Source organism: Pholcus phalangioides, unplaced genomic scaffold, assembly GCF_987345545.1.
Source record: "Pholcus phalangioides strain wild (caught in Gottingen) unplaced genomic scaffold, Ppha-v1.0 ptg000015l_1, whole genome shotgun sequence".
NCBI lineage: Eukaryota > Metazoa > Arthropoda > Arachnida > Araneae > Pholcidae > Pholcus > Pholcus phalangioides.
Genome location: NW_028301608.1, coordinates 70,895,555 through 70,919,477, shown reverse-complemented (window position 1 = coordinate 70,919,477; position 23,923 = coordinate 70,895,555). Strand labels below are relative to the sequence as shown.

At 37.6% G+C, this 23,923-nt stretch overlaps 1 protein-coding gene across 6 annotated transcripts in view; it reads right to left on the bottom strand.

Moving 5' to 3' along the window:
* The window catches only part of LOC149076637 (18S rRNA (guanine-N(7))-methyltransferase), a 251,477-nt gene that overhangs the window by 68,850 nt on the left and 158,704 nt on the right, over positions 1-23,923 (bottom strand). For 4 of the 6 annotated variants that reach the window (XM_089244250.1, XM_089244252.1, XM_089244253.1 and 1 more), the window contains one exon: positions 9,549-9,599. The exons of the other annotated variants lie outside the window; for them this stretch is intronic. In XM_089244250.1, the coding sequence (XP_089100376.1) occupies positions 9,549-9,599 (51 nt within the window). The remainder of the gene's footprint in view (positions 1-9,548; positions 9,600-23,923) is intronic. 6 annotated transcript variants of the gene reach the window in all.

Genomic DNA, 23,923 nt, shown 5'->3' with positions numbered 1-23,923 from the left:
TAATTTTGGAATTATCTCTCATTAATTTTGGAATTATCTCTCATTAATTTTGGAATTATATTTCATTAATTTTGGAATTATATTTCATTAATTTTGGAATTATATTACATTAATTCTTTCATTAATTCTGTAATTCTTTCTTTCATTAATTCTGGAACTATCTCTTTCATTAATTCTGGAACTATCTCTTTCATTAATTTTGGAATCATATCATCGATACTGAAATTATTTCTTTCATTTATTGTTTTAAACAATTATGGGTGCCATTAGAAAATAACGGAGATGCGCCGACATTCAATGCGTCATGTGATCTTCCAAGTAATTATGTAGACCACTGACCTCCAGTAATATAAGCTCAATTTATTTGAGTGCCGATTCACCCATTGAAGTACAGCTTACATTTGGCGACATTTTTGTCTGGCACACTCAGCAACCAATCTTGATAAAAGGGATTTTTCAGCCACACAAGTAATTAAAAGTACACACACTTGTTACTCATTTTTTGTTTTCTTTCTTTAAAGAACCTTATACAACCTTAGACAGCAGAGATACGGGGGGGGGGGATGTGAAGTTGACTGATCTAATGTATATATGCATATATGAATTGACATCATCATCGTGTCCCCCCCCCCCAGACTTCCAAGTCAATCTCTGCCTATAGTTGACAGTAATCAGAGGAAGCTTCGCTCACTTACGGACCGAAAGGCTGAAATTATTACGGCAAAAATTATGACACTTTTTTATTAAGATATTGATTTCTCAAGTCCTCTAGAAAAAATACCTAGTACAAAAGTTTAATGACTTCCAACGGCTCCAAATACGTCTACATACGATCACAGGATACATGCTACCATAAAGCCAGGTTTTTCTAGAAGTGGGTTGTTGCAAAAATTATGACACTTTTTTATTAAGATATTGATTTCTCAAGTCCTCCAGAAAAAATACCTAGTACAAAAGTTTAATGACTTCCAACGGCTCCAAATACGTCTACATACGATCACAGGATACATGCTACCATAAAGCCAGGTTTTTCTAGAAGTGGGTTGTTGCAAAAATTATGACACTTTTTTATTAAGATATTGATTTCTCAAGTCCTCCAGAAAAAATACCTAGTACAAAAGTTTAATGACTTCCAACGGCTCCAAATACGTCTACATACGATCACAGGATACATGCTACCATAAAGCCAGGTTTTTCTAGAAGTGGGTTGTTGCAATACCTTCTAGAGCAGAAGGACTTCTACTCTAGAAATAGGTATTGGTTGGTTGTTGGGGGCCAGAGCGTGCCGACTGAGGTGAAGAAAAAAAACAACGATCGGAAGTTCATTTTGAACTCAAGCTTTTATTCCATAAAAGTTGCAAGGAAAAAAAACAAGATCATTTACGATCATAAAAGAAATAAATAAATAAAACGGCCGACAAATAACAACCAGCAATCTCAGGGAGAAAAAAAACAATCCCGACATAGACGCGGAAAAAAACCAGCCTACAGTACAAAGCCGAGCTCCCGTGAGGGTGAGAGCATGCCGCCAGCGATTTACATATTGCGTCGGGCCGAGCGGTTCCACGTGCACAGAGAATAAAAACGGAAAAAACATTCTAACATAGGTTTTTGACGCCGTATGAACTGAACTGTATCATTTCGCGTCGACAGAAACGTTTTACATAATCACACTACGCGTTTGTGTATTCCTACCGTGGCGCATCAGCTCACGGCCCTGCTATCAGCTACTCTGTCATCTGCATGCTCCGGTTTGAAGGGAAGCATCGAGCTCGATGAAGGGAAGTGAAAGAAAACAAAAATGAAGAGAAGATCAGTAAAACGAGTGGCGCACAACGCAGTGCCGTCTTAAGGCACGGGCCCACCCGGCACGGCCCGGGGGCCTCAAGCGAAGAGGGGCCTCACAAAATGAGATCTGGTTGAAATTTTCGAGAATTCGTTCTGTAGGGCCTCAGAAAAATCAGTTGACCCGGGAGCCCATGATACTCTTAAGACGGCCCTGGCACAACGCATTTGACTCCTCCAGAAACAGTCGGCCAATCACACCCGACGTAAAACACTGCAGTGTGAGGCTTGTTGCGCTCTCTAGGAAAACAGTCGAACTTGAATTATTGGTGAGTGGACGGTGTGTCACGCTGGGCGATTCACTTTGCACGCGGCACAGAGAACCTGCTCCTACGAAAACCCGGCTTTATAATAATGGAGAAAAACGTGCTTTAAATACAATTATCCAGGGTTATTGGCTACTAAGGCTTTTTCCCTGTGCTTTGCACTTTCTTAAGGACGTCACTTACGAAGTAAAAAAAAAAAAAAAAAAAAGTGGCGAAAACTATTTTGGAAAACACAAATTTTTCAAGGACTCTCACAGAATTTTTAAAAAAATAATTCTTTTTCAAGGACTTTTCAAGGTGTTCAAGGACCGTACGAACCATGGAATAGCGTTGGAATGGCACCTGTAGCACGAAAATCCCCGGAGCTAGGCAAGGAAAAAGGACTTTGCCGTGCACAAGAGCATTAATGTTCGTTTCATTCGTCACACCGTTTCTTCGGCTGAGATCCCAGGCTGATTAGTCCTCCATAAAACAAGAAGAAGAAATCAAGAAATGCAAATTTCGGGTTCTACGTAAGACACAGTCATGACTGACGTCGTCACGCTAGGTGAAAGAAAAGGCACTGCGAAATGCGAGCCACATGTTGCTTTCTGCCATTCCGAACAAGATTCCGCTTTCAGGGAAAGAACGTGGGGAAATCGTAAAGATTTATTACCTGAATGGACAAAATGGCGCAGAGACATTGCGTGTTTACCGCAGAAACCATGGATTACGGCGAGGCCCGTGCACTGTTAAAGCTGTACGGGACTTGGTTCATAAATTTGAAGAAACTGGTTGAACATGCGATCGACCTCGGTCTGGACGACCTTCCATTTCCGTGGAAGCTGTTGCAGAAGTTCATCAGACGATAAGGATAGTTCGTTCCGCAAGTGCACGCGGTGTTTCATGTGTTCTGAATCTGCCGAATTCAACTGTCCACAAGATTCTGCGCTCTGTTCTAAACATGTTTCCGTATCGATTCCAGCGTGTCCAGATGTTGGAAGCGGGAGACTATCAATTACGGCTGGATTTCACGAATTAATTCCTTATCCGGTATGATGAAGATAGCAGCTGGCCTTTACGCATTCTGTGGCCAGATGAGGCACATTTCTCGTTAACTGGTAACATGAATTCGAAAAATTATGTGCACTGGGCAGACAATAATCCACATGATGTGCTTGCACGTCCATTACACGAGGAAAAAGTGACTGTGCGGTGTGGTATAATGAGTACGTTCATCCTCGGCCCTTACTTTTTTGAAGAGGTTACTGCCGGTTATCTGCAAACATGTACATTAAAGAGTGCTCGCTATCTGGACATGTTAACTCGTTACGTGATTCCCGCATTGCAACGGCAAAGTGCTCTATCTGAAGTTGTGTGGATGCAAGATGGCGCTCCTTCACATGTAGGGTCTTCAGTCAAACGTGTCTTAAGTCAACAGTTTGGTGACAGAGTTATCTCCCGTCATTTCCCGTTTCTGTGGCCACCAAGGTCTCCTGATCTCACACCAATGGATTTCTGGCTGTGGGGATATCTGAAATCCAAAGTGTATCAGTTTCGACCGCAAACTGCATCTGATTTGGAAGATGCCATCAGAACTGCGATTCAAGAGATTCCGATCGCCATGGTACGTGCTGCAGTGCTATCCACCATCTGCCGCATGCAAAGTGTCATCGTGTCTGAAGGAGGTCATGTGGAAAATTTGTGAAACACAATAAAATGCTCTATTTTATGCTGCTTCTCTGTCCTTATTGGTTGTCCTCACTTTTAGCCTATCTACCGCCGGTGATTTTCATGCTACAGTTGCCGCTCGAACGCTATTTAGGGTTTTTCACAATGGAGATCACATTCCAATACAAAAAACTTGGTGTTGCCATTTGATATTTTCGAAATTTTCTCACTGTAATCGTAACTGTTAGAGTGACACTGTTGTTTTCCATATCATTCTTGAGCGCATACCTCAAAATACCTTATGCCAAAATTTCATTCAGTTTCTGTGAATGATATGATAGTTAGAGGCCCATATGTCGGGATAGTTTTTTTATAATCACCCCGTATATATACATAAAACAGACTACAACAGACAAATTGCCTAACGTGGTGGCTGAAATGTATATATATATCTGTCCACAGAACAGATTGACCCTTAATATAGTACTTAGAGCACAAAAATTCAAGCACATATCATCGCTTTCAGTATCAAAAATAGATGGTGATAAGTCGAGCATGAAACATGCATTCCTTATATATTGCAATTAATTTGCTAAGGACACAAAAACTTATGTATACACATAACACTTTCCAAGGCATGTCAATTATAAATTCCTCAGAACTATATCACTTGTATATGTGGTTTAGTAGTACTAGCAGTTTGTTGGCAAATTGTTTTAGTTGACAACTAACATGTTATTTTATTGCATCACACCGCTGATACATTGAAATATGGTACTATTTGGTACTATTATTTATATATTGGTACTTTGTTATATACTATTTGAAATGCTCATTAGGTTCTTGACCATTTGCTGAAACGAGAGTCGCAAAATGAACACATTACATGCCTGTTGAAGACAGAAATCGGTGCTCATGAAGTGTACTTATGTACTAATGGATTAAACCATAGATACCGAAGGTAAGTTGAATCTTTTTCATTTTTATCTTTGGAATTTTTTATGACGTGCACAAAGTTCAATACTCAAACTATCATACAATTTACCCTTTTCATTTCAGGTAAAAATGTTGAATGCAATGACACAAGTTATGGCTTATGAGTGTAAACTAGAAATTTTTGTTTTTTAAGCAACTTAATTAACCAGCACCTATATGTATATTCATACACAGCCGCAATCATATGTGTATGAAATACTGTTCACACATTTATCTAATAAATTTATCCATGATCGTAAGCAGAAAATGAGTTTGTTTCACAAATACAAATACAATGCCACAACAGGCAAATTGCCCAACGAGGTGGCTGACTCATGGATCCCCCGAACCATTTTTTGGAGGCCCTACCTACTACAACTACACCACACATGCACCCCCCCCCCCCGTGGAACCCCCCAACGAATTGGTACATGCGGGAATGTACGTGTTCGTGTAGTGAAACCTGACGTGAAGTTTTGTTGTTTCTCTGTAATGCTTGTTATGTGTAGTGCTGCCATCTGCCACTAGTTTTTCTAACTATGAGTGAAGTGTTATGATTGAATGATTTATCGTTGTAGGACTGTTGCTCTCTGTGGCGACACTTTTAACGGGGAGATCGGCTCGCATTTGCGCCTTGAAGTTGGGAACCACAGAAAGCCAACTTCAGCCGACCACCACTGTGGGGTTCGAACCCGGATCCTCGCATCGCGAGTCCGTCACTATAACCACTCGACCACCACAGCAGCTTTTCTTTGTGATTATAATTAGAAAAAATGTTTATGAATGTTACATTCTTGTACTACAATAAATTTAGAATTAGTTGCATAGAAAACAGTTTTCTATGCAAAGATTTAAACAGCTCAGTGGAATGAAGTGTTGATTTTGATTTATCTGAACCAGAGTTATATAATTTATTTTTGATTAAATGCAGTTGCAATCACAAAATGAATAACCTTCCCATTTAGAATGACTTATTTTTGTCGGCTCATCAAAATTTTCTGTCCAAAGCGTTTCCCTACTTAGTTTCCCATGATTGTTTCTTGAAAAACAAGCGGGATTCATTGCAGTTGATAAAAAATTTAATGAAACGATTGGAAAGAAATTAAAATTTTATTGCGAGATATGGTGAATGACATGGTTCTAGTGATATCAAAATATATAGTATCAAATAATATTTGCCGAACATGTATATGGGGCAAATAGCTATAGCTACAGCTCCAACATGTCAAGACTTGATGGAAGAATAAGAAATCTCAATACATTTTCCTAAGTGAGAATCGTTATAACATTAAAACATGAGCGTTAAATTCATAGACCTGGAAAATCAATATTTTCCCCCCATGATTGAGCATGATACTTGCTGTATTAACCTCTATGATGTAATGTAATGAGAAATTAAAATTATAATTCAGAAAAAATTGTAATTTATATAAAATTTCTATTAAAAAAACTTGAATTGTCTCTAAAACAAATTTATATGTACAGTAAGAAAATTATTAAAATATAAATTATTCAAAATACGAGGAAACTTGTGCGCAATCCAATGTAAAAAAAAGAAAAACATTACACGAAATTAAAGTGAAATAAAGTGAGCTGAACCGTAGAAAAGAACGAATGAACCGAAAGACCGGTTTTTTCCTCCGCAACCCGTCACGTGATCCTAAGGACAATGCTCAGCGCAAAGGGGAGAGTGCCGCTTAAGGAATTTCCCTTAGCACGTTCCTTATCTAATGACAAGCGCGGAACAGGCGTTATATAAGGAAAGTGGGATTGTTCACCCCCAGATTTGTTGACTGTTGATGACGGGGATGGGGACGGGGTTGGATAATGCCGACATTATCAACCATGGCATCTTACTGGGTGCGTCAAAAACTAGAAAACTCTTTTGATAGTTTGTGGGCACTTGAAGTAACATCCTTCCCTATTGATAAGTGCCCTACAGAGCCACTTTGGTGATCTCTAAATGTTTCACGGATCGAAGTGATCTGGAAATGTGTGACGGCCGCTTAAGTGCTCTAGAAATGTGTCCGGGCCACTTAAGTGCTCTGAAACTGTGCCCTGCATCACTCAAGTGATCCGTAATTATATGCCCCGGATCACTTAAATATTCTGAGAATGTGCTGCGGGTAACTTGAGTGATGTAGAACCGCACTGGGGCCACCTAAGTGCTCTGAAACTATGTCACATGTCACTAAATGTGTCATGGATCGCGTAAGTGTTCTGGAACTGTGTCCCGGGTCATTCAAGTGATCTGAAAATATGCCACAGGCTGCTTAAATGTTGTGGAATTGTACCACAGGACACTTAAGCGATCTGTAAATGTGCTGCTTAGTTCATTTTTACAAAATTAGGTTTGAAAAAGGCAGGCTGCATCAGATAACTCCCAGGGCCATATTTGGTACACAGGCCAAGGGCTTTTATGCGATTTATCATGGCTTAGAGGGTGGGTCGAAATAAATTTATTAAAGATAAATTTTGAGTTCATAGCCTTCAAATAACATTGAAATTAAAAGAAACTGATTACAATAACAAAGGTATTTTCTAACAAAATTTCAAAAAGTTATTTTTATCGTGGGAGGGCACAAGTCCCCCTATGCGTCACCCCCCAGTGTACGTCTATGATCCCGCCAATACGCGTTAGGATTCAGAGGGGCAGAGCTGGTGATGAAATTTTGCTGACAAGGGGGGAGAGGGATCAAAAATAGCTAAAAATTTGCTTACGTAATAGTTGAATGGCCTCCCAAAACAGTGTACTTGCAACCAAACATAATTCTACCCTGTCTCTCCTCACAATGTTTCCTTTTTTTGAGGAGTTTTCCAGAGTCCAGTGTGTAAACTCTTCCTCAAGGCATAGCAAATTACGAAGTCATGCAAGTTTTTTTCAAGAATGACGCTCCTTCGTCGAGATCACTTTCAAAATCAGTGCAAAATATATAAGTTGCAAGGTCCAATGTTAATAAGTCCAGGTGAACTGAATGGTTTTACTGCACTGTCCATTTATTTTTTAAAGGGATTTGTTTACATTTTACTGTTCAATGCCAGTGTCATAATTTTTGATAAATGAAGCACACTTTTATTTCTAGCTCTTCGCAGAGCTTCGTAAACATTATTTACGCCTTTTAATGTGCTAAAAATATAGAAGACAATCTAATACTACTGGGTAACATCAGAGTCACAAAACTTAGAATAAGTGGTTCTTAACCGGGGGTGCATTTTCAGGGTGTGAGATTTCAAAAAAAACGTGTTGACTGATTATTCAGGAAAATTAAAATTGAGGCGTTTTCCCAATCCAGATCAATTTCAGGAAGTTTCTTTTGCAGAAGCTGCAGCCTCCAACTTATCAGATTCTAATCTTACATGAGATTCAATTAACCAGAGATGAGAGTTTCAATGAGATTCAAGTTTTCACATGAGATCTTGAAAAGATCTTCAAACAAAAAAAAAAGAGCGAAATGTTTGGAGCTTTGAAATCTTTTTAAAAAATCACTTGCACTCTGGGAAGACAGCCGTAAAAAACTCATCTTGCACTTAATTGGGTATCTTTTACTGTCAGGCCAGAGGTTGCAGGCTTACCTTAAAGAGACTTGCTGTTCTACATAAATTTCACATTGTCAAAAATGTCTATAGCTCTTTCCAAACATTATACATTTTCAACTCGTCTCTTACTAGAAAAATTCAGAGAAAACAATTCTCTTTCAATTTTACCCGTTTGTGGTATCTTGTAATATCTATGAACTGTGCGTAGCATGGAGGAGAATTCTATAAGCAAAAAATATATACCACTGAGTTGTTTCATCCCATCCAACTGCCTTCCATACAACCCACAGGTAGGACCCCCCCCCCCCATCTTGTCATATTTGAATTGGTCCTATACAGAGGCAGCAAAAAAAACCAAGAGGATAAACCATTTTCTCAGAAGAGATAGAAAAGAAATTAGAGCTGGTCGTATCAGCTCTGTTCTCAACAACAGACAAAGGAAAAGAGGGTCTCCTCCTTAAAAACCCCTTTCATCTGAAAAAGCAAGTTCTGTGACCTTGACCAGCATTGGTTTCCAGTATCTCACCACTGATAAGACATTTTGACCATGTACACCAGTGTTTCCCAAAGTGGGCAATATCAAACCTTGGTAGGCGATGGAATGGTCCAAGGGGGGGCGATAGAACCTACTGATTTAACATAGGATCCTATGGGTTCACTTGAGTTGGTGGGCGATAAGAGAAAAAAATTTCTGATAAAGGGGCTGATGGAACAAAAAGGAGACTGATGTACACCAAAGTCTCTCAGTAGGAAATCCAGAGGAAAATGCAAATAAAGATCGTTGATAATGCTTTCCGATTCTCCCAGAGGATCTGAAAGAGAGAATCTTCTATGGGGGAAAAAGTGAAGACCAACCACTAGAATGAGAATTCATCCCCTTTTAATTTTTTTCACTTAATATTTGGGAAAAGTCAGGGAAAATCTGAAGAATTTTCCCTGACTTTTGACAAATATTTAAAATTTTCCCCGACCATTTTCTGATTCCCTGACTTTCCAGGTTGCTGAGAACCCTGGTATAGCAAAGTGCGAATCACCAAGGGTATGTACAGAGAAGGGAGAAAATGTCCACCTCTGCCCTCTTGCATATGCCATTACTATATTTTCAATGAAAAGAGGGAGGCGGGAAAGAGCCTTCTCTCCCTGCAACTAAAATATATATAAAATCCTAATCCCATTCTTAAAAGTACAGCAAAAATTTTGGAAACCACTGAAAATCCTGTTTATCCGATACATTATATGAATCTTTATTACATATAAATAAATAGCATGGAGTACCTGTTCATTACTTTCAGGATAAAACTGAAACACAGCTCTTGAACCTCGTGCCTAAATAATAAGAAAATTTTTGCATGAGAAAAAAAGTCACTTTCAATTTTTAGTTTAAAAAAAACTCATATGGAAGGATTAACATTCACGAATAGTATAAACAGACTACAGTAAAACCTTGTTAAGTCGTCACCCCGGTTAAGTTATTGTTTTTCTTCAGGCCCGCGTCTAGCTTTCATAGACTACAATGTTATTAAACCCTTGTTTACTCGTCACAAATTTTGGTTAACCCATCACTATGAAAAAGTTTGAGAAAGTGGGGCAGATTAATTTCATGGTTCTTTCAAAAAAAGCTTTTTAGCAGCATTGCCATATGCTTAAAAGTCACCATAAAAGACAACTATCCAAAACGAAACAGTTCAAAGAAGAAAAGTTAGCTGAGAAGTCAATTTGACAACTCAAGTTTTTGACTGTCAAGCTAGACCTGATTTCTGCATTTGCCCTACTTAGAGATGCAAAATTCTCGAGAAAAATCTTTCGGAGAATATTCTTGGGAATATAGTGCTAGGACTACTATTATAAATAACTTCAGAATATTCTTATAAGTTCTTGATGAGAATATTCTCTGGAAGGACTACTTTCATAAATTACTGGGGAATATTCTTATAGAAAATAATAGGAATTATTCTGAATTTATTAACCATTTGAAGGCCGAACTATGAACAAAATCACTCATTGTTTTGAAATTTAGAATTTGAGGTCCTTTTGCATGCCTATACATAAATCAACTTTGAAATTCGAAAAGAAATTTTTTTTTCTTTGTTTTTCATGATGTTCTATAAATGGAACATTGACACTTAGGGAGAGGTGAAAGCGGGAACTGGTATCGCCTATATTCTCGTGATTTTTCATTTCTGGACTACAGTTACGTCACAAAATTTTCTATTTTTGATTACAATTTCAAATTCGCAACACATACCGATTCATTTATCATAAAAATGAGTGAAGAAAATTAATTTTTTTATAATGTCCATGATAAAAGAAGGAAAACATCTTTGATGGACCTGTTTGTCACATTGGTAGCATTAGTTTTTTGGCAAACCGCACACCGTCCTTGTGCCGCAGACACAATATAATGGCCATTGGATGACCTGAAATCTTTTTTCAGTTGACAATGTGGACCTGGATAAATAATTAACTCCTTCTTTTCTCGTAGAAGGTTCATTGTCACTCCTCTTCTGAATTCCAAATGCAAAATAAGATCTGCTTCTCGCAACTCTAAATGAATTATCCTAACGTGCTATAATGGTCATATGGCAAATCTTTTCAAATGGAATCCAGAGCTGAGGTTTTTGATCGGATTCTAGAAAGAACTTTTTTTTTTATCCCATGCATTGTTTCTTTCAAATTGCTTAAAAAACTGTCTTTTCTTGAAACCTTCACATGAGTGTTGCACTTTTTCTGCCCTACATTTTAAAAACACATTACGGGAATTTCTAATACCTCATCCTCGATGTTGCAAAATATATATCTGGCATTCCCCGTACATCAGTTAAAACTGTTGTCACTAGATCATTTTCAACAATAACATCATCTGTGATGTGTTCCCATTTTCATTCGCAAGTAATTGGCATATACACTGCTGGCCACCGTAAATGCAACACCCTGAAGGAAGCGTGCAAATAATATGAAATTTACAACATGCATTAGCGGAGGTGAGATATGCAAATGATTAGAATTTCAGCGCAGACGCACATCACGCGCGCCTGTGGTGCCACTTCAAAGCGCTATTTAAGGCTTGGAGATTTCGACGATTTGAAGTACGGCAATTGTGTTTTTCTTGTGGTTTTTTCAAAAAAACGATCAATTACGCCTCGTAGAAAACAGCGATCATCTTTTGATCAAGCATCCGAGTTCGACAGAGGAAGGATAGTGGCCTACCGAGATTGTGGATTATCTTTCAGGGAAATCGGTAGTCGTGTCGGACAAAACCAAACAACTGTAATGCGGATATGTGATCGTTGGATGCAGGAGGGTACGACGGACCGACGTGTTCGATCGCATCCACCTCAGTGCACCACTTCACGTGATGACAGGCGTATTGTGCGTATGGCAGTGACGGATTGCTCAGCCACATCAAGAACCATAGCACAGCACATTCAGTCTGTACCGCATCATCCAGTGTCTGCGCGTACCATTCGACGCCGTTTACAGCAGAGTGGTCTGTCCGCAAGATGTCCATTGCTTCGTTTACCCTTGACGCAGAACCACAGACGTCTCCGCCGCCAATGGTGCGATGAAAGAAGGATGTGGACGGCACAATGGAATGAAATTGTCTTTACTGACGAGTCACGCTTCTGTCTGCAACACCACGATGGTCGGATTCGAGTCTGGAGACACCGTGGAGAGAGGATGCTGAACAGCTGCATTATGCACTGCCACACTGGTCCTGCACCGGGTATTATGGTATGGGGCGGTATTGGATATCACTCTCGCACTCCTCTAGTACGCATTGCCGGTACTTTAAAAAGCCAGCGCTACATCTCCGAGGTGTTGGAGCCAGTTGTCCTTCCTTACCTTCAGGGCTTGCCCACAGCCATATTTCAACAGGATAATGCGCGACCACACGTGGCACGCATTGTCCAAAGGTTCTTCGTCAATCGCCAGATTGAATTGCTTCCCTGGCCAGCTCGCTCTCCGGATCTTTCGCCGATAGAAAACATGTGGTCCTTGGTTGCTCAACGATTGACCCAGATTACATCCTCAGCTGCCACACCAGATCAACTTTGGCAACGCGTGGAAGCTGCTTGGTCTGCTGTACCCCAAGAACACATCCAAATCCGTCTCTTTGAATCAATGCCGAGGCGTGTGGCAGCGGTGATCTCCAACAATGGCAGCTACTCTGGCTACTGATTTTGGCAGGAACCACACTTCACAGAAGTCTATAAATTTAATCATTTGATGCTTGGTCAACATGTTATCTACAAAATAAATATTGTTGCGATATCTCTTGTCTTTCTTGGTGTTGCAATTTGGGTGGCCAGCAGTGTATATGCGAGTTATAAATATCCTACTAATTATGTATATATATATCTAAATATTTCTAAATATCCTACAGCTTCTTCTAATGTAAGATATCTTCTGGACATGGTTACATACAGCTTAACATAAAAAGACTATCTACGATTACCGATCACGGTTTGATTAGTCTGCGGTTCATAAAAACATGTATTTCCAAGAATGCAAGAATAAAAAGTACCCAACCAATATAAATATAAACAATTCACCCTCCAGAAAGCACATTCTTCTGTTTCATATTACCCAGAATTCGCCTCCATACACATGTTGAATGATGACACCACCCTGGGATTCGAACGGGAAAATCGAAGCAGCACACTGCAAATCAGATATTCCTAGAATTTAGCTCTCTTGAAAGGCCAACGTTCCATAAATGGAACATGCATATTTAAACGCGCGTAGCTCTTCAATGTTTAACAGCACAAAAAAAACTAATTGATTTATTTTGATTGATGTATTAAGTGGTAGAAACACAAAATAATTTTCAATTTACTTCAAAATTGAAATTTTGGTGAATTTTAATCGAAATGGGGAAAAAATTTCCAAAAAATGTCAAATTTCAAAATTCTGTCAAGAAAGATTAAATTAACATGAAGTTTCCGAATTTATTTCAAAAAATACTTCGAACTCTCCTTTATATACGATAAAAACCGGAAATATTTGAATCTATTTTTATCTGATATTTTTGCAAATAAAAACTATGTTCCATTTATGGAACATTGGCCTTTAAATGGTTTATAATAGTCCTTCCAGAGAATATTATCGAATATTGTCCTTGATGAGAATATTCATCAGTTAAAGAAATCTTTCCAAACAGTATTATCAAGAATATATGTAATAATAAGTATTATAATAATCTCGATAAATTACTTGATAATTATTATTTTTGCATAATAATTATTTTTGATAAGAAAATTCTCTAGTAATTTATAATAGTGAGAGAATATTCTCTGTCCCTGTATCTCTTCCCGTCAAGAAGATGGGTATATTGAAGTTTATAGACCTACAATATTAAAGTTTGAAAGCAAGAAAATTAAACCAACATGGCTGAATTACAGAACTTTTAAAGAAATACGAGTGATACAGAATATTCAAGTGCATGTGCATTGAAAAAACAAATGTTCTGTATCTTCTTAGAATGAAGGTGATTGTAAAATAATTGCTTCCTTTATTAACCAACTTCGATTTAATTTCTTTTGTGAATTTATTTCTGAAAATTTATCTAATTTTAAAATAATTTTTTAAGGTTTTAATCTAATGGTTTCTAAAATCTTTATAACCACACTTTTAAAACCTCTCATCATGACCTGGAGAATATTCTCGAACTAAAATTGTCATTAGGGGGCGATTATACCAAAAACTGTTTTGTTGTAAATGCTTCAGGCAATGAAAACTGATTTATATTTCACAATACAAACAAAATTAGTAAAAAAATTCAAATTATTTAAAAGAAAAATGAATATTCTCGATTATTCTCAAATTTTCACATCCAGGAGAATATTTTCGTTTTCCGAGAATATTCTCACCTCACATCTCTAGTCCTACTAATTTAGCTTCAAATTTAAACAAAATATCTGTAGTGGCATTGTAAAGTAGCGGCACCATGATATTATTGAAAAAGCAGGCTTTAGCCTATATGTGAAAATGCCATGTATAATAGAGTAGAGTAAAAATAAAAAGTAGTCCACATTATGTTAGTCCTAGAAGTAGTAAAAAAGGAGTTTTCACATAAGTATTGTTCTCCATTTATACGTTGTCGCAGGAGAATACGACACCCCGAGATCAACATCTGGTGGCCCATCTACTATAAACAAAATGGATGGAGAAAAAGAAACAGAAAATACCCACACAACATCAATGCCGTCTGAGCTGCACAAAGTAAGTGTAAAGATTCCCCCCCTTCTGGACTGATAAACTGGAAATCTGGTTTTATCAAGTAGAGGTGCAATTTAAGATCAATTGCATCGTTTCAGATGATACAAAATTTAACATGGTTCGTACTCTTCCAACGAAAAAAAATTCAAGGACTATTCAAGCACTTTTCAAGGTAAAACTTAAAAATTCAAGGACTTTCTTCACAAACGCATATTTTTCTTATGAATAGGCGCATTTTTATTTTTGATTAAAACTTTCAGAGATTACATTTCTACCTACTTTATTTCACATTATCCGTAATGAATAAAGGAGGCCACATACACATATATATATCATACAAAACATATGACACATTGAATAACACAGTTCGTGCCTGTCAATTTCCCCATTGAAACGTAGTTTAGTCTCTAAATATTGCAATCAATTTTCTTTTAAAGACTAAAAAAAGAACTCTTCTAAAGATAGAAAAGATTAAATTATTTCTTTCATTAATTCTGAATTTATTTATTTCATTAATGCTCAAAAAATTTCTTTCGTTAATGCTCGAATAATCTTTAATTCTGGAATTTTTTCATCAGTTCTGGAATTATTTCTTTCGCCAATTCTGGATTTGTTTCTTTCGCTAATGCTCAAATTCTTTCTTTCATTAATGTTGAATTCTTTTAATGATTCTAAAATTATTTCATTAATTCTGGAATTATGTCTTTATTAATTTTGGAATTCTCTCTCATTATTAATTATCTCTTATTAAATGAATTATCTCTTATTTAATTAATTATCTCTTATTAAATGAATTATCTCTCTTATTAAATAAATTATCTCTCTTATTAAATGAATTATCTCTCTTATTTCATTAATTCTGTAATTTTTTCTTTCATTAATTTTGGGATCATATCATAGATACTGAAATTACACTGCTGGCCACCCAAATTGCAACACCAAGAAAGACAAGAGATATCGCAACAATATTTATTTTGTAGATGACATGTTGACCAAGCATCAAATGATTAAATTTATAGACTTCTGTGAAGTGTGGTTCCTGCCAAAATCAGTAGCCAGAGTAGCCGCCATTGTTGGAGATCACCGCTGCCACACGCCTCGGCATTGATTCAAAGAGACCACTGTCACGCTGGGCGATTCACTTTGCACGCGGCACAGAGAACCTGCTCCTACGAAAACCCAGCTTAAGAATAACGGGAAAAAACTTGCTTTAAATCCAATTATCCAGGCTTATAGGACGTCACTTACGGAGTAAAAAAAAAAAGTGGCGAAAACTATTTCGGAAAAAACAAATTTTTCAAGGACTCTCACAGAATTCTTAAAAATTTCTTTTTCAAGGACTCTTACCGATTTTCAAGTACTTTCAAGGCCTTGAAAATGAACTTTTTTTTTTCAAGGACTTTGCAAGGTTTTCAAGGGCCGTACGAACCATGTTTAATCATCTGGTGTCTCAGTTAGCACCAAAATATGTCAAAAACATATGGGACATTGTCATTTCATTTCATTTCATATCGTGCACCGCCCAGGCTCTATCGGCCATTGTCAATTTTAGCTGCCCCGGATGAGGGGGCTGGGCGGTGTCGGGTGCTTTATTATGCACATAAAATACATGAACATGAATATAAAAACACATTATTAAAAAAAAAAGTATACAGATTTTTAAATATTTCTATTATACAATTTATTCTGATGAGCTCTACTGATGTCTTCAGCTCTATTGAGCTTGAGCCCTTTGATTTTCTCTGTGGCCAAGCGGCAGGTCCTGGACCACGCATCTTTCCTCGTTGGCTTGGGTGAGCCCTCCTCAGTGGCCAGGCCAGGTCCTGGACCATGCATCTTTCCTCGTTGGCTCGGGAGAGCCCTCCGCCGTGGCTAGGTCCTGGACCAAGTGTCTTTCCATTGGCTTTCCTCTTTTTCTTCATTTGTTGGCTTGGGTGAGCCTCAGCCGTGGCCAGGCCCTGGACCATGCGTCTTTCCTCGTTGGCTTGTTGGTTCGGGTGAGCCCTCCTTGTTGGCTTGGGTTAGCCCTTCTCCGTAGCCAGGCCAGGTCCTGGACCATGTATCTTCCCTTGTTGGCTTGGGCGAGCCTCCACCATGGCCAAGTCCTAGACCACGCATCTTCCCTCATTGGCTTGGGTGAGCCCTCTGCCGTAGCAAACGCGTCTTCCATCGTTGTCTTGTTGGCTCGGGTGAGCCATGCAGGCCAGGTCCTGGACCACGCATCTTTTCTTGGACATTGTCAGCGACAGTACTAATAAATATGTGGAATCAAAATCGAGATTGCTGAATTTATTCAAGGAAAGTGAGACTTCGCATTAAACGGCTAATCACCGGAATCAAACTAGGTGACATGAAACCTAGCCAACTTTTGCAGAAACTGAAGTCTATGGCTACGACTGATGTTTCGGATAATTTAATCAAAACTTTATGGCTTGAAAAATTACCAGATCCAATTCGCAATGTGCTGATAGTGAGCACCCAAGATGTTACTAAGTTGGCTGCAATGGCTGATCAGATATGACTCCAAGATCCCAAGCCTGTACTGTCACAAATTAAAATGTGTCAATCAAAGAACTCTTGGACAAAATTTCATTGCTGGAGCAGCAATTATCGCAATTAAATGTGTGATCACATTCTCGAGAACCAAATCGTTCCCATGCTAGGTCTCGCAGCAATCCCCCCCCCCCCCAAATCGTGTTTCAATCCCAACGACAAGTACTGTTATTACCATTTCCGATTCCGCGCAAGATGTCGTTCTGAGAAATGTAAAGCTCCTTGTAGTTGGGTTGAGAATCATTCAGAACAGGAAAACTCCAGTAGGATCGCAGCAAGTTCTATGGCAGAAACACTGCAAGATTGTTGCAAGTTTCGACTTCTCGTCAAAGACAGAAATTCGAAACTGCACCTATGGTGTCAAAGTACTAACATTGGATTTAGGACTTCACTGAGATTTTCAATGGCCCTTCATCATTGCGAAAATTGACAAAGGAATATTGGGTGCTGATTTTCTCAACAAATTTAATTTGTTAATTGATCTCAACAAGAGAAAACTGATTGATGATATAACTAAGCTTAGTGTCTTAGGCATAGCTGCTAACTTTTGAAAATAAAAATTAGGGAGATTTTCGCGCTGATTTTATGCTAAAACCACTCCCCTAATAAATACAAAAGTGATTTTTTCAAATAAAATAAGGATTTTTAACAGAAAAGTTAGTGTAGGGAATAAAATCCCTACTTAAAAATTGAAGTCAAATAAAAGATTTTACACATATGGAAGATAACCCCAAGGGAATAAAATCCCTACGCAAAAAACAAGAGAAATTGAGGGACCAAAATTTTAAAATGGTGATCTAAAAAAATAAATAGATATTGTGTTTAATCAGAAACAATATGAACAAACATTCTGCATGAATGATCCCAAAAACATTGGAAGATGAAGGGGAAAAAGCATCAATTTTTGAAGACAAAATTTCATTGCTGGAGCAGCAATTATCGCAATTAAATGTGTGATCACATTCTCGAGAACCAAATCGTTCCCATGCTAGGTCTCGCAGCAATCCCCCCCCCCCAAATCGTGTTTCAATCCCAACGACAAGTACTGTTATTACCATTTCCGATTCCGCGCAAGATGTCGTTCTGAGAAATGTAAAGCTCCTTGTAGTTGGGTTGAGAATCATTCAGAACAGGAAAACTCCAGTAGGATCGCAGCAAGTTCTATGGCAGAAACACTGCAAGATTGTTGCAAGTTTCGACTTCTCGTCAAAGACAGAAATTCGAAACTGCACCTATGGTGTCAAAGTACTAACATTGGATTTAGGACTTCACTGAGATTTTCAATGGCCCTTCATCATTGCGAAAATTGACAAAGGAATATTGGGTGCTGATTTTCTCAACAAATTTAATTTGTTAATTGATCTCAACAAGAGAAAACTGATTGATGATATAACTAAGCTTAGTGTCTTAGGCATAGCTGCTAACTTTTGAAAATAAAAATTAGGGAGATTTTCGCGCTGATTTTATGCTAAAACCACTCCCCTAATAAATACAAAAGTGATTTTTTCAAATAAAATAAGGATTTTTAACAGAAAAGTTAGTGTAGGGAATAAAATCCCTACTTAAAAATTGAAGTCAAATAAAAGATTTTACACATATGGAAGATAACCCCAAGGGAATAAAATCCCTACGCAAAAAACAAGAGAAATTGAGGGACCAAAATTTTAAAATGGTGATCTAAAAAAATAAATAGATATTGTGTTTAATCAGAAACAATATGAACAAACATTCTGCATGAATGATCCCAAAAACATTGGAAGATGAAGGGGAAAAAGCATCAATTTTTGAAGAACACTGACTTTTTGTGACACTTGCTTGATGTTTTTTTTCATTTCACATGTGTGATGTCAGTCTTTCTACCATGACCGATGTTTATGTCCGTAAAACAACTTGTACAAAAAGGAAAAATCAGCCCTTTTCTGGAATGTTCGATGAAAGGAAATTCATCAGGAAATAAGTATGTTTAAAATTAATTAAATGTTTTTGCTTATCAGTATTCATGTTTTGTTAGCGCATGTACATAACTTAAAAAAAAAATTTTTGACCACATGCGCGTCACTATAATCTTCAATTATTATTCAGGACTATTGGCTGCTAAGCTATTTCCCTGAACGATAAGACACTAACATCTTTCTTGTTACCATCAGAGGGTTTGTAACACTTCCTTGAAAAAAGAATTTCCTCATTTACGATGTGTGATGTCATTTCGAAAGGGAAAAAAAACCAGAGGAAAAAGCCCCACAAGAAATTCCTTAGGGATTGTTTTCAGAAGTGGGGATTTTTTAGGGACAATTAGGAATTTTCGTTTAAATTCGGAAGATTTAAGAACTTTTCGGGAGGTTGAGGGATGAAGCTAAAATTGTGGAGATTCCCAGAAAATTCGGGAGACTTGGCAGCTATGGTCACAAGTACTGTTGCATCCATCACTAAAGTGACAATCACTATGGGTAGGAACTCACATTTTTTTCTCATTGTTGTCACAGTATCCTGATATCCTGAAACGAATTTTGTTTCCAACAAATCCTAAACATGATGACAAACATTACATAGTGACTGAAGACCAACCACTTCATTCAAAAGCCAGACAACTTGACCCAAAGAGACTTTTAATTGCAAAGCAAGAATTTTAATTCATGCTTGATAACAATATAATTAGACCATCAAATTCTCAATGGGCAAGTCCTTTACATCTAGTTCCAAAATCTGATGGGACATATCATTGTTGTGGTGATTACAGGCGACTGAATTCACAAACAGTGCCTGATAGATACCCTATCCCGAGTATTGAAGATTTCCATCATTCTAAAACACACTTGATTTGCTCAAAGCATATTTTCAAATACCTGTAGCAGAAGATAAATGCAAAACAGCAGTTATTACACCTTTTGGGCTCTATGAATTTAACGTAATGAGTTTTGGTTTAAAAAATGCTCCAGCAACTTTACAGAGATTCATTCACGAGGTTTTTAGAGAACTTGATTTTGTTTTTTCCATATTTGGATGATGTCTTGATTGCATCAATCAATGAGGAACAACATAAACATCGTATAAAACAAATTCTCGACCGATTGAACCAATACGGTTTGCATATTGTGGCGATCTCCAATCCGAGATCCCACAACGATCCTAGATTGTGCGTCTTCTGAGGAGTGACGTCATCCTCCTCACATAGACGTACGTTTTTCAGTTACGTCACTGCACTAGTGCGGAGAGAATTTCTTCCTGGTATGCAAATAAGTCTAGATGGCGCTTGGAACACTTTATCTCTTATAAGAAGGCATAGTTCCTTCTTACTTGTGCCTTTTTGTGATTTGTTAGCGCGTGAGCACTGCTAGTGTGCTAGGAGTTCTCCATCTTTGGAAAAGATCTGCCCAAATCGTTGCTGAGGTCTCTGAAAAATAATGGATTGAACTTCCACCTTCACTGAGTGTCACCTCCACCAGAAGTTACCTATGGCAAGTTGTCAGATAGATTCCTCTCGATCTGCTTCACTGAACCAACTTTTCCTGAACGCTCTTGCTTCGTCATCATCAGATGGGCTAAATCCAACACCGGGAGCTCTACGACCTCGTCATCGCCGTTGACTGCTCGTCGCTGCTAATCAGACTCTATGGTTTCTTCGTTATCAACCGGACCCCGCGCACTCGTTACTACCTGTCAAGAGGACTGAATGTTTGTGAGTTACCTCGACCCCTTCGAATTCCCCGACATGTGAAGGTGATTAACTTTTCAAGTTCAGTATTCTTTGTTAGAAAACCTACTAAATTATTTGTTCATTGTCAATGTGTCTCTGCCTGGTCACTTGCAGCGATGCATACAAAAACCCTTAATGCAATGAAAACGTTGTAGTATCAACATCTCAAAATCAATTATCACAGTTCCAGAAATAGAGTTTTTAGGCTATTTGATAACATCGAAAAGTTCTCGTCCATTACCATCAAAAGTCAAAGCTGTATTAGATTATAAACTACCTGAAACGATTCATGACCTTAGGACCTTCCTAGGAATGGTGAATTTCTATCGTAAGTACCTAAAAATATAGCAAAGGAACAGCAATCAACTACAACTACCTCCAAGGTGCCAAAAAAAAAAATATATATATATATATATACAATGGACTGAAGAAGCCAAAGAACAATTTCAACGATGTAAACAAGATCTAGCTAATACTGCATTATTATCTTTTCCCGATTCTGAGCTACCTCTGTCCCTTTGTACAGATGCCTCAGATTGGAGCAGTGGTGCAACAGTATGAAGATGATGGATGGAAACAGCTCACATTTTATTCAAAGAAGCTCAGCAATGCTGAAAGTAACTATAGCGCATATGATTGTGAACTTTTAGGAATATTATCTCTCCATCAGGCATTTCAAGTATCTTCTCAAAGGAAGAAAGTTCACTATTTTCACAGACCTAAAGTCCCTAATATATGTGTTACATCAGAAAAAGCTTCACCACGACAAATTCGTCAACTTCAATATTTCTAAGAATATTCTACTGACATTGAACATATGAAAGGACAAAATATCGTTGCAGATACACTGTTACGAATGAGTAAAATATCTCTCATCGATTATGACAAAATTACAGAAGATCAAACCCATGATGAGGAATTCAGAAATCTGCAGAAAAACAACACTGCCTTGAAATTCAAGCAACATCCACTTCCATCTGGAAAATTCTTATGGTGTGACACGTCCACAAATAACATATGGCCATATATTTCTGAATCATATTGAATGGGACTATTCCAACATTTCCATGGATTTTCTCACTCAGGAATCAAATATTTAGTAAAACTATTGATGTCAAAATTCATCTGGAGAAACATCAAGAAAGATGTACAACAATGGACGAAATCATGCTTGCCTTACCAGAAAAACAAAGTTACTCGTCATACCAAGTCTTCACTCAGTTAATATCCAGAAAGTTCACAAAGATTTTGTGATGTCCATATTGATCTAATTGGTTCTTTGCTTCCTTCAAATGGACATGTTTATTGCTTGACTTGCATAGACTGTTACACGAATTGGATGGAAGTTATTCCCTTAGAAAACATATCCGCAGAAACAGTCGACACATCAACGGCTTGCCTACAGTACTGCTTGGTCTGAGATGTGCCATTCCACTTCATTCAAACCATACCATTGCACAGATGATCTACGGACAACCCTCAAGATTTCTGGAGAGTTTTTCGATTTACCCGAAGTGAAAACACCACCAGAGACATTCGTCGGTAAACTTCAAGAGCAAATGGAGCTGCTCGGCCCAAGAAAAGTTTTATACAACTCAAAGCTTCCAGTATTCGTACCTAGAGATTTGAAAACACGTTCGCAAGTGTTCTTATGAGTAGACAGGGGCTGTACTATCTCTTCATGCTTATCAGGAATCCGATCTGTATCTGCACCGATTATGACAATATAAGCATGAAAGGGAAATTTCCGTACTAGCGGCATTCTCCCTCCAAAAACAAGCACCGTATTAATTTGAATATTCGGATGACCATAAGGAGGGGGGAGACCCACTTCTTAAGCATCGGATGATCGTATTTTCTATTCGCCATCGCGAGTAGAAAATATGAAAAATTTATTTCTTGGACTTGGAAATTTATTATGACGACTTAAGTGGTGTTTTTCTTTGGAAGAAAACTATACAATTTCGTCTGCTTTTTACAATTGATTGGATGGATTCAATTAAAAATCTACACTTGGAGTGTAGTATACAGTGAAACCTCGCTACAATGATAATTCCCTCTACAGCTATATTTTTTCGAGTCTTTGAGATTTTTTTTCACGGTATATTTCTCAATGATATAATTATATTATCCTAAAATTATATACATACATATATATATAAAATAAATGAAGCAAAGTAATAATCACACCCACTTCCATCGAAATAGGTAATGGAAGACAATACATTTTTATCCCAATGTGATTTTGGTAGTTCCTTATGAAGTACGGCTTAAGAAGAACTTCAATAAATTAAAATGCTGAAATATCCTTCTAAATAATATATACAAGATGAAAAATATATTTTAATTACAGAAATAACTCTTCATATACTCCTTTTAGTTTCCATCCCCTCCCCATTAAAAAAAATAAAAAAAAAGTCTAGCTGATAGCCCACTAACACCTTCCATTTTCGACGTTAAAAAATGTGGAAAGAAAACAACAAATGTTTTGCACGTGCATTAAAAATGAATTGCGTTGCTACCGTCACTGAACAAAAAATTCAGTAAATGTATTGTAGTAGTTGTATATCCCAAGCTTAATTTTGATTGGTCAGTGGTCGATCGGCCAAAGGGAAAAATCGCTTTTCCCTGAATAGAAAGCGATTTCTTTGATTTTCCCTCTTTCAAGTCACGCGACGTTAAGGAGCGAGCCTAAGAATAATTCCTTGGTATCGTTTTTCGGATTATTCTTAACGTCATGCTTATGAACCGATGCTTATAATTCGGATCGGATGAGAATGAGCATGAACAGGTAGTACAGCCCCAGGGTTCGTAAATCTCAAATCCCCATATGAAGGACCATGCCCAGTGCAAAGCCACACAGAAAAATATTTTATTATAAAAATAAAGGACAAACAAGTGACTGTATTGATGGACAGAATAAAACCAGCATATGTTCTAAATAACTCTCAAACCATTCGCGATAAAACGCTGATTGTAAATGAACCAGAGAAGGTCGAACCCCAACCTTCTCGTGGTGGTCGTTTATTCTGTGAACATATATATTTATTTTCTTGAAAATTTTGCAATTAATGTAACTTTGATAATGTAATATTTTTTGTACATATTTATCACATATTTCATGCATTATTTTCAGTATCCCTCTTATGTATTGTAATTAAAATTACTGGAGGGGGAGTGGTGT